General features: G+C 38.8%; 1 protein-coding gene across 2 annotated transcripts in view; it reads right to left on the reverse strand.

Annotated features, from left to right (window-relative positions):
• SLC22A15 (solute carrier family 22 member 15) overlaps window positions 1-12,707 on the reverse strand; it is a 41,167-nt gene that overhangs the window by 26,763 nt on the left and 1,697 nt on the right. The window contains exon 2 of one of the 2 annotated variants that reach the window (XM_054627801.2): window positions 280-492. In XM_054627801.2, the coding sequence (XP_054483776.1) occupies window positions 280-492 (213 nt within the window). Of the gene's footprint in view, window positions 1-279; window positions 493-12,707 lie in introns of those variants that run through there. The other variant, XM_077174272.1, reaches the window with a different exon arrangement.

The raw sequence follows: 12,707 nt of genomic DNA on the forward strand, positions 1-12,707 counted from the left end.
CCAGGCTGCAGGATGCAATATGTAACCTCCAAACAGAAAAGGTGGGAAGTTTTGGAGCAGAACACTGATCAAGATCTGCACAGCAATATAAAGCTAGCTTTTGTTGCCAGTAAAGACATGAGCACATTACCTGGGCTCTAACTGGAGCTAGCATATTTAATTTGCTAATCAAAACATGCATTAGTATGCAAGAAAAAAGCAGTACAAAGAGACCCCCAAAACCATCTCAGTAAGATTTACTATTCACACACAAGGCTGCAAAACACACCTCAGACTCACCTCAGAGACTATGGATGTGAAGCTGCTGTCGAAGTGTACGTGCTTACGCACCTCGCTGCTGTTGGCAGTCAGAAGCCATTCCCCAAAAGCTCCCTGCTCGCTCACTGAGTGGTTGCCATGGCTCTCATTAGCTGAGAGCCCTTGGAGATCCCACTGGTAGGGAGGAGTTGCACCCACCAATGCGGTGAGGATGGCTTCAGTGGCCACATAGAGCTGGCATGAAAGACAAAAAACATCAGAGATGCTCAGCTTGAATCCAAGTAATGTCTCCTCCACAGCTGTGTGAAAAACGCCAATCACCTGGTTTAAAATTTTAAAATTTTAATAGTAATAAAGTGGTTATAAAAATAGTAATACAATTAGAGTAATAATAATTTGGGTAATTTGATTTAGGACAATATGAGACAATAGAAACAAAGAGTTACGGACGTCCGGGTACCTTTTTCTGGACAGCACAAACCCGAAAAAGGGCACCCGTTAACAGAGGATTAATCCTTAAAAACAATAGCCTGTTGCATATTCATACATCTCATACATGATGCATAAATTACATTCAAACACAGGATTCTGTCTGGTCATCGTCAACTTCTGTCTGATAATCCTAACGGCGTCATCCTGCCCGAGTGAGGCAGGAAGATGTTAATTTCTCCTGACAATGGAGCAATAAATTCTCTTTCTCTGAAAGATTTAGGTGTCCTGTGACTGCTACCTCAGTGTGAGTCCTTTCTTTAGAAAAAAAGTATCCTACATAGCATAGTTTCTATTTTAACATTTTGTTACAACCTAAAATTATATTTAACACACTACTTAAGAGAATTAATACAGCATTACTTTTTAACACAACACATATAATATTCATTTTAATATTTGCGAAAAGCCAATCATAAAATACGCATTTTTCACAGCCAGATCGAATCAGTATTAAAAACATTCCTACTTTTGTATTTGTCTTCTACCACTATGAGATGCCATGTATAGCCCTTATCTACCAAACAGCACACACTGAAGAACCACAGCTCTAACAAAGTGGTTCTTGCACTTTTTATGTGTGGGATATTTGAGAGAAGTTTCCCTCCTGACACCTTTTTCCTCAGTCAGACAGCCCCAAACTCCCACCCACAGCAGGTTCAGATCATGGATGAAGGAAAAGCGATTTGATGTAGCGTCTCCTCAAGCCAGGTCTTATAAGCTCTTGGAGATTTATATCACACCCAAGATAGCTCAGCCACCTCAGGTGGCATAAAATCAGCAGGATGGCTTCTGTGGCAGTGCTGGAAACAGAAAAGTTTTAATAAAAGGCAAAATAACAAAGCTCTTTACAAAGAAAAACCAAGCAGGGCAAGAGGTTCTTGTTCCTGGTAAAACACATCACAAAAGCGATTAGTTCTTTTGCTCTCTTCTTTTTCTAGTAAATTGCTTAGGTGGGACTTTCTGGATTCTGTCCAATTGGCTGTTCTTAAGTTTGAGGTGAAGTTCCCAAGGTCCTATGAGGTGTCTTTTTACCTAACTGAGGAGGCAAACTTCCGGGCTTTTTTCCTTTTTTAGGAGACAAAGGATAGTTTTGTCACTCTGTCAACAGGGGGCACATTCCTACAGCTATTAGATGTGCCAAGGAGGAGAAAACCCCTATTCTTTAATGCAATATATTACTCTTCTATCCTCTCCTTCCACCTGTGTTGTTCACTCCTCTAATTTGGTATTTGGGCTAGATCTCCTCCTCATGTTTTAATATCTAATCCTTCCCAGTTCTGACAAAATGAATTCCTTGCTGGCTTTCTAACTTCTGTGGACCTGTTTTAATTTTAGAAGAGACAGGAACAACACACATGCTTTCTTAATATACCTAAATAATAACAGATACACACAAGGTCTAAATAGTGATCAAGTCACTTTTGTTTAGGAAAGAATAAAGAGAACATGCTGGAAACCCACACATTTCAAGTCTGATCCAGAGCTGGGCTGCTGCTGCTTGCTGAGAAGAATATTCATAGGTCACATTATAACTACAGCTCAAACCCCCATGGTTTGAGACCTGTTTGAACATAGAAATGGCACAAATTTGCAAGAGAAGATGGATCATAAAGTCTTCAGGGAGACAAAAGGCGCTGTTAGTAACAGCCCCACACTCTCCAAATAAAACTGCTTTATCTCAAGCCCTCATTGAGGAACTGTACTCGGCACAGTGGTTCCTGATAAAACAAATAAACAAACCCCTTCCTCCAAAAAAACCCTTATTCATGCCTCTCCATCCTTCAAACCCTGCTTAGGTGCCTCCTGAACAGTCTTTGCTCTGCTCCCAGCATCTCCTCCCCACGTTCCTGGGGAGAACATACCCACAGGAAGTGCGTTCTCTCAGAAGGCTGCTTCACAAATAATTCACAAAACTGGGAGAACCATGGGTACAAAAAAAGCAGCCTGAGGACCTCTGAATTCTGATGCAAGCAACATCAGATAATATTGCTCTGAGCAGCTGAGCAGCTGGAGTTACACCCAGATCTAAATGAGAATTATTACTAAACTAAAACAGAACCCCGAGTTATTTTCTGAAAGCAATTTTTACTATTAGCTCCTCTTTGTATTCTACTTGATAAACTGCTAGTTTAGTGACAGGAGGTAGATAAATATTTTTTAAAATAATTCTCTTTCAATTTTCCATTTTCAGAAGAAATTTGAAAAAAAAAACAGTTAACTGTTATTATTTAAGAACAACTTCTAGATCAACAACAATGAAAAGCAAAAGAACTCATCTGGGAAAGAAGGCAATGACTAAGATCACTTGGGAAAAGAGGTTTTAAAAAGCTGAGTGACCATGTTGCTAGGGATGTGTGGATACAGTACTCTCAAGAACAGCTTGAAATTACTGAGAAATGAGAATTACAGGTCATGATGTGTGGTGCATCCCCCTACACTGACTCACTCAGACAATTATGTGCCAGGGCTAAGTGATAACATCCTTGCTTTTGTCCTGAAATAATAAGCATATTTTTGAAGTAGGTCAAGAAGCTAAATCCTCAAGGCATTTGGTTTCAAGAAGGAAAACATAACATTTTTCATTTTTGCATGAGGTGAAACCAGCTACAGAAAACTGAATAGAAAAATAAGTGATTGCAGGCACATGCAGAAACACTACAGGGCTTTTTCAATATAAAACCACCAACAATCAGCCTTTGACATCCTAGTGGGTGCAGCAACTAAGGATATCACAAAGATAGAAACACTTTCAATTGATTTGTGCACTCAGCAAACCACATGAAGATGGAGATGTGTTTTGATATTATCAAATAGTATTGTTCTATACTCAAGTTCACTGAATCACTGCTGACACAAAACTCTCTTTCCTAGTGGGCACCTGCCTTGTATTCTGGATAAGAGGTACAGTAAACCCTATCAATGTCATAGTGGAAACAAAACAAAGCCCACAAAACACCCTCCAAAATTCATTGACAATTCTTAAGGTCAGAAGCATTTTCTAGAAGTGATTTTAAAAAATTGACGAAGGAAACTCTAGACTTAATTACAAAATAAAGCTTTCATTTAAGTAAGAGTTGTGTTAATGAATCTGAAGATTTCTCCCTTAAGAACTCTAAATGCTTGCATTTAGTATTAGTAACATACTTGTGCAGACTGGTGAACAACACAAAACAGTAACAAATCAAATAGAAATGTTATATAACAATTGTGTAAAATATAAATGACTACATTATATGCATTGTGGCAAACAAAGCCCTTGATTTTTCATTTGTTCTATAACCCAAATCAAGTCAAATATATGTCATTTAGGGGATAGTTCCTGTTCATAAAATGTTTTAATTGGCTCTATATGGATATTAACAGTTCCCTACCAAATTCCCTGCACTGATCTGTATTAATCAGGATGAAAACCAAGTACAGGGGGAAAGGCACCAGCTCCCAATCACTAATGATGAGATGCTTAGAGTTCTATTAGTTGGAAGTTTCTCCTATTTGTCAATACTCTATTTAGGTTAAAATTTTATAGCTGCCTAAATTAGAAGACTGTGGTGTAAAGGAATTTATTAAAAGGCAATGCCCTAATAACCTGTAAACTTTCATGTTCCCTGCTAAGTAGAAGGGATTTTAGTTAGCCAGTTAAAGCTATTTCACTAATAGATTTTGAAATTAACTTAATATTAATAGAAGTGACCAGCTTTCCAGATGTTTGCTTTCATAATAAATTACATCCAAGAAAGATGCAGAACCTCGAATAAGACTAGCAAGGAAGGGGGAGAATGAATTTAAAGTTTCATTTGTGTATAGTGAAATGAGCACAAAAATAATTTAAGAAACTCTTTCAGACCTCATAATTTACACATTATGAAGCACAAATGAAAAAACAAAAGTGAGACTTCGATTCTAGGAAGAGGAGCTTTCTAGTTTTTAGTCAGTTTTTTAGTCAGCTCATCAGCAATTCTCAACTAGCCTGGTCATTCTAGACAAGTATCAGTGGAAGCATTCATTGCTGAACAAAATAATGAGCAAGACAGTAACTCCTGACCTTTCCAATACAGAAACATTAAAACTGCACCCTGAGGAAGGACAGAAATTAAGGAAGAACAATGAACGACCTTGCTCTGGCAGAAGCTTTTGATAAAGAGATTGTTCTAGTTCAGGATTAGAGTAATTTCTTCTAAACCCATGGCAAGCAGCTGAAAAGCTGGAGGGCAACCTAATTTTTGAAAATCTGATGATCTCATCTGCTCCAAATCATCTCCAAAGGGTGATTTGGCTTTAAATCCACATTATTTTTTCTCCTCAATAACTCCTATGTAGAAAAGCCCTACAACGTCTTCTTGCCGCAAAATTATTCTTTGCTGCTGACAACACATTGCTCCATGAAAGTATCCTTCCCTTCCTGGTGGCATGGTAAGAGGGAGAACACTGTAAGACAGGAAAAGCTGTGGTAGTTAAAGCAAAGAATCACCATGTGCAGAAGAACATGACATCTCAAGTCCTTACCAAGGCCAGACCCACTTTGACAGGAAGTATTTCCCATGCAGAATGTAACCATTGTTGGTTGTTATAACCTGTGACTTACCAATGACAGAGTGGACACATATTTTGAAAGAACTTAGGGTTTTTGCAGACAAATGGAGAAAACCTACACAGTTTAGAGTTTTTAAGCCTGAAACTGCTGGCCTCCAGAATCCACAGCAAGAAATCCAAAGTCTGTCCAAAACCTTAAATAACTTCACCCTAGAAATTCTTTAACATCCACAATGGAGACAAACACTGCACAGCAGACCATAACTCTTAGAGCCTCACCTCCTACTGATTTGTGGAAAATGTCCCTCTAGCTTCCCCCTCCTGTTCCAAATATCCAAACACACCCCTCAGCTCTGTTTCGTTCTCAGTGTTATTTTGGTGGGCAGTGGCAGCAGCAGGGGTTTGCTGCTCCTGCTCAGCCTGGGTGCCCATGAGCCAGGTGACTGCTGCCATACACAGACAAGGGCTGCTTTACTTTCCACAGGCAAACACTGGTGTCTGAAGAGCAAATACCTTCATTGTACAAGCTTTCTGCAACATATCCTGTGTACACACCTTTGTCTGACAGGGCCACGAGAACACAGCACCCTCACTCACATCACAGGTTGACACATCTCTGAACATGAATAATGAAGTTATTTTTCTGCCTTTAGAAACACAAGGCAAAAAGAAAGCTCACGGACTGGTAAGTTAAAGAACCAAGGCAATACACATGAACCAAAACTGCAACAAGAACTATCAATACTACCTCTGCTTCAATAGGAATATTCAAGGAAGGCAAACTACATTAATGTGCAATCAAGTGCCACAACTCCTCAGTCAAGTACCAGCTACATAGTTTCACCAATATCACATCAAAAGTGCCACTCCAGTCTTCTTATGAGGAAAAGGACTTAGAAAAGAATAAAGCAAAGAAATGCTGTAAGTTCCTATTCCAGTTTACGAATGCAATGCAAAGCCCAGGAGTGGACCATCCCAATGGTATTATAGGGTAACATGAAAAAAAGTCAGCAACTGCTGGCAAAAAAAAAGCAGGAACTATGGGCTGACAAGTATCAGGCAGGGTTTAGTGCTGCTTCCACAAGCACGATTATTGTTTTGTCTGCATTTCATGTTTGCCCCTCTTTCTCTCCGTACTTTCCAGCCTGTGTTGGCTATAAATTTATCTGAGTCACAGGCAGTATTTTAAGAGATCAAAGTCCTCATCTTTGCATGACATTTTGGGACACTGCCAAGGAATATTGGATGAGCATCCTGGTCTCAGAGAGGCAGTTCTGCTAGGACTATAACAAAAGCATACTCTTGGCTAAAGCATTTAACTTGCTAACTTAGTGATTACTTCCAAAGTTTTTGTTTAAGTATCCAGACTAAAAGACAATGCTGACATTTGTATAAGCTACTTTCATTTATTTATTCATTTTAAGGACCTGTCTGAGGGCAAGCAATTAGATCTACTTGTGTTTTATGGGCTTTTTTAAACTGAAAAATGTCTTCTGTTTACTACTATTTCAGAGCATTAAATAGTAGTATGATGCTCCAGAACTGAAAAAATATGTTTTTCCAGTTTCATTGTGGAACTTGCTAAACCATTGATTTTCAGCTTACAGCCTACAGGCCTCAGAATTCCCTGAATTACTTCTTAAAAGTGCTCAGAAAAATAATTAGGAATTACAAAACTGTTTCAGCACTCTTAAATTTATTGTAAAAAGGCATAACCTCTTCAGGAAGAAATCCGTCAAGGTAACTAAACATCACACCACAAAGTTTTGTAAGCTATACACACAACTCGCTCCATCTTTCCTTATATGAGGATCTCAAAACCTTCATCGAGCCTTCCAAGGCAAATTCTTAACACCCTTTCACCCTGAGCCCACCATGATTGGGAAAATGACCAGGTAAACACTACGTTTAACCAGGTTAAACTGCAAACTTAGTCAGAGATCATACTGTAAACAGACAAGACCTAGAAAACAGATGTTATTGCTCCAGAGGGACTCCAGTCCCACTGGGCTAATACTTGAAAAAAGCAAACAGGTTTTGCTTAATGTAAACAATACACAAGAAGCACTGTCTTAAAGAAGTAGTTATATTAACTACTCCAGTTAAAATAAGAAAGACACTTGAGAACACAAAACTTTATCAAAAATAAAGAGCAACTATCTCATGCAAGTGGCAAAGAACTATTCTGAGTTCAATTACACACCTACTAATTCTCTCACCCAAGAGGAAAGGAATTTAGAGCCACTAAAATGGAGACGTGTCAGTGAGGAGTGCCTTGATATTGCTAGTGGAAAAACACAGGTAATTTATTGCCTACAAAACATATCAAGTTAGAGACTGTGTGTACACAGGGGCAGAAAACAAGGAAGGGGAGATAATGTGTCATAATACAAATATTTTTAACCCATAATGTTTGCTACCCAGTAGAATTATGCCTGTTAACTCCCAGGCTGCTCTTCCAAGGGTGCTTAGAGGACAGACTGGCTATATGGATTGTAGTTTGCTACACTGAAAGGCAAACAGCAGAAGATGGGATTGCTTCAGCAAGTCCAAATATGATCCCATAGCACCAAATATTCTACATAATAACAACTTCACTATTAATAATTTGAAAACATCTCCCCATATGTACCACAGCCCATACAAAGATGACAATCACTATTGACACTGTGCCTCAGGCACCTTCCATTCCCCGTTGTTAAAAAGACTTTGCAAAAATCAAGGCATTCAGCCACAGCTCCAGCAAAGAGCCCCAGAGCAAGTTCCTTCTGACAACTTCACTCTACACACCATGCAGCCACCTTTTTTTTAAAAAAAGAAAGCTGGATTTTGGTTTGCTTTTAGGGTTGCTTTTTTGTTGTTGTTTTGTTTTTTTTTTTTAAACAGGCAAAATACGCTACTACATTCCCTCTGTAGGTAAGCCTTCAGAATGTCTGCTCTGTGCCTCTCCCAAAACTCATGCTTCTTGCTATGCCCATCAGCAATAGTTCTGTTAAGTCTTCACAACAGCACACTGAACAGGCATCTTCTTGGACTGAACTGCACAGAAGCTGAAGTCAGCCCTGTATGTTAAACTGCAGAAGCTGAGCAGAGGTGTTTATACAGATAGACATGTACAGAATGTCTGGTTTAGTGTCAGAGTGAATGTTGTGATCATTACAAGAGCAAGAACATCCAGCAACTGGCACTTAAAAACACCTACATATGAGCTCAATTGCACGTGCTTTGCAGTTCAGATACAGCTAAAGAAGGGAAGGTCTTGAACTTACAGCTCACATTTCTTCTCTCCTCAAGCTTGCTCTGACCATACTCTTGCAGATAAATGTAAAGCAGATAAATGTGTGTGAATGATGCACTAGTTTGATTAAGACACAACATAACTTTAAGGGAAGATGAAGGCGTAGGTAGCTGATGACATATTCCTAACTTCCCTCCACTAGGGATTCTTTTTAAAAAAACAAAGAGAAGCAAGTTAGCTTTTTAAAATTAATAAGTAAGGAGGCAACTGTTAGCATCCAGACTTCTGCACTCTATCTGAGAGTTAAGGACCCCACTGCTAATAAGGCACGTCACAGCCCAGAATTGTTATTTCATGTTTTCTGCAGAAAATACTACAATGTCTGCATCAGCTGCATTCATATTTTTAAGGTTATAAATATAATAACATTAAAGGCAGGTGATCGTCTCTCTTAAGGAAGTTAGTTATGGATCTGGAAGAAGGACAGAGACCAAGGATTGTTGGTTAGCACCACTGAAATCAAATGTCACGTGTGAACCAAGAACTACCTTTTTTTCTTGAAAGATTCGCCCCACCCAATTGAAGTAAATGGTAGGATCTGTCTTCACTTAGCAGTTCCATCAACTTTCAGATGGAAATATTCTTAGCTAAATGAGTAGCAGCACATCTTTATGCATCAATAGCTTACATACTCACACCCACCTCATTTACTTGTCCTCCGAAACAGGAGTATGCTATACCAGAACAAGGATTTATATTCAGTGATGCAAGTACTCTAAAAGCCTTCATCATATTTACATGGAAAGCAACACCATCCTTCAGCATAAGCACGTTTTGAGTAGGATACAATGCACAAAGAGATGTGAGAATACAAAGCTTTCCTCAAAAAACACTTGGGTCCCTACATCTTATGTTTGTATTCATGCCACATTTGAAATCTCTCCTCCACGGAAGTGGCTGCACATGTCTGACACACATTCTGCAACTGCTTAATTGAGAATCAGACAGACTTAAAACTCATACTTCTCCCACATACAGAAAACAAAACAAACATTGAGGACATCAAACTCAAAAAAGATTACACGGAAATTCTGAAAATCCTTTTTATATCTGCCACCTTGCTCACTTACCTTACAGACACTTGTACTTGAACTGTGTCTAAGTTACAGTGCAAGTAACTTCGGGGAAACACCATAACTGTCGTGATGCCCCTGGAACAGCTGCAGTATGCTATACAGAGCTGTAACGCAATTTGTGAAATACCCCTCTCCTTTCTTAATTTTAAATTTTTCATTACATTTCCAATTTGTTTTGCTCTTCCTATTCAGATAAAGTCCAAATAGCATACATCATCAAGGACTGGGAATAAGCTGCTCAGTGTACAATCAATTCTGGCTGGTTCAAAGAAAAGTTTAAAAGATTCAAGCAAATGTAAGTATTAAAAGAAGATTCACTGACCAAGTATTTCATTACTGTCATTGCAACTACAGAGTGATGTCTCATGCCATTAAAAGAGGCAGAGTATGTACAGGGCATAAATAAGAAATGTCAAGAAACAGTTAAGCAAGGCTACATAGGGGATCACATCTGCATCCTGTCTGAAGACAGACACTATTTCTTCTGAATTATTTCTAGAGATTTGGAATGTACTTAAGCCACATGCCCCAGAATGTGCTTTCCCTCAAAACATTTGTGCAGATGGGATGATTAAAGACCATCTTTCTGCACTGGGATATTGTAATGACATAAGTCATACATGATATTGTTGTCAACAGTAAAGGGACGTTAGCAACACCACTCATTACAGCTGCACTGCATCACAAACAGTTTAAGGCACAGGTATCATTCATCATATCAACTTGATGTAACTATCTTAACTGTTTTTACATCCTCCCCTCAGTTAGTAAGGAGTTCCCAAGATGGATGGGAACAACCACCCTTGGTAATTATCCATATTACTGTGCAAAGCACATTACTCAAGGCAAAGGCTTTTTCAGCTGTGCAAACAAGAACTCCCTTCTGAATTTTAACATGTTTTTTAAAGCCTTTTAGTAGAGACACAGTAAGAGCACATCTCCATTCTGTCTGGGCTTGGGCAATCCTGTCGCTCCGATTCACTGGCACAGGCCAGACTCGTTCAAGCAGATATGTTGAACCACAAGAGACAAAGAAATTTTTTATTTTTAAGCATGTTTCTGTGCTCTCAAGCATCTGATCATGGTGTGGGATTTTGTCTCACATTGCTACACACACTAAACACCAAAAGACTGTTCTTTAATAATACTTCAGTATAATTTCTTCAAAATGTTGCGACAACCTTTCCAGTAATCAACAGGTATCAAGTATTTACTTTAAGCTCAAAATAAAGTCCTAAGTATTTTAAGAGTTATCAGATCCCTTTGTTTCTTCCTCACTTTCTTAAAGACATACTACCAATGCAAGACTAATCCAGCCTTAATTTCACATCATTAGTCAGTCTTCACATTCTTCAGGTTAAGTCTGGTGTTTCTGTAATTCCATGTCATTTGGAAAAACATTTCTCTGTTGTCAGCTGTTGTCAGTCCATTATAAAGTCAGCAACTATTGCTACAGAATACGCCAAAAAAATCTTCCAAATTCCTATTAACTTGGTAGTGAATAAGCCAGACATACCTTGATATAATAACAGCTCAGCAGGTTAATGAGTAACAGCAGCAGGTAGCAGAGGATAATAGAAATCAGGGAAGATGAAAGAAGGAGCACACAAGACTCACACTTAATCTAGTTTTACACTGATAACATAGAAAAACATTTTTCTAATTAGAAGCAACCTGGAGATTTTTGCCAGAATGTCAGTAAGCTCATTCCACATAACAAGTACCAGTTCATTCAAGCTCACCTGAAATTGACTCATGTGTAAGTCTCACCCCTACAGACAAAAGTGTTTGGCAGAGCCTGACTCAAAGAAGTTCTGTGAACTAAACTATGTCTGTAATTAGAATTCAGAGACCAGACACACTGGTGTATCACTAAGGCTACTTGGTGGTAGTAGGTTACTGTAGAAATTTATATTAAAAAACCCACTGAAATGAAGGAAAATACTTATACAGTATGAAACTCGAAGAGATTAATAACATGCAGATATGAAAAAGCATAAAAGCCTACAAGGAAAGCAAGTGCACCTGCTGGGAATCTCACTGGGAAGGGAAAGCAGTCTAAGCTCTGGATATTGGCTACAAAGATGAAGGGACTTGACACAGCGGACAAATATTTTCACACATTGGGTGTTCTTACCTTTAAGAATGTAGAAATATTTTTTATACCAACAGGCCAACAAAAAAAATGTAGGCCAGCTGAGGGAGCACATGGAAAGGGACAGGGAAACTAGCAACAAAATGGAATAATCATGGCACAGCCAGTGATATAGACTATCAGGAATTCTCATTCTGCTGCCATATGCTGCATCTAATCCACTACAGGAGCCCATGATTAGCTAGATCAACATTCTACATCACACACACAAGATACATTACTTACCTTTGGGTCCATCCTCCAAAGGCTGATGATAAACCAGACAAAAGATTAACACCAGTCGTGGAACCTGCCTTCAGTCTTGCTCCCGTACTTCCCAGTGACACATTATGTAACTTGGCACCAATAAAGGAACACAAAGAGCAATCAACCACCCAAGCAGGAACCAGATGAATAAGTCCAAATCTACTCATGAACTGAAAGACGCCAAGCTTCACATCTAAACTCCTTACAGACTCCTGTGCCTGCATGATCTGAAGTAAAGAAAGCCTACGAATCAGGCTATCAGCCTACGAATGAGGATGATACTTATTGGTATAGTTCAAGAATAAAACATAACACGAGGAGAAAAAAAGCAGACCTGCACACCTGCAAATCTGCTATCCTCCTTTATTTATTCTGAATTAGTTCCAGAATTTGCAAAGATTCTTCTATTTACTTTTCCCGTGAGAAATGCAAGTTAATCCACTAAAAACAAAACAAAATAATACAAACATTACCGAACAAATGACCCATACTAAAAATTCTGGAAACACAAGAGCACTTGTCATGATTTGCAGTTCATTCCAGAACATGACCAGCACTGGAAAAAGAAGTAACTATTGCTTCCTTAATTCTTAATCTTCAGTGAACATATACATTTTCTAGCCTGCTGGCCAGCAGAATAAGCAGTGTCTAA

This window comes from Agelaius phoeniceus, chromosome 2 (genome assembly GCF_051311805.1).
Source record: "Agelaius phoeniceus isolate bAgePho1 chromosome 2, bAgePho1.hap1, whole genome shotgun sequence".
NCBI lineage: Eukaryota > Metazoa > Chordata > Aves > Passeriformes > Icteridae > Agelaius > Agelaius phoeniceus.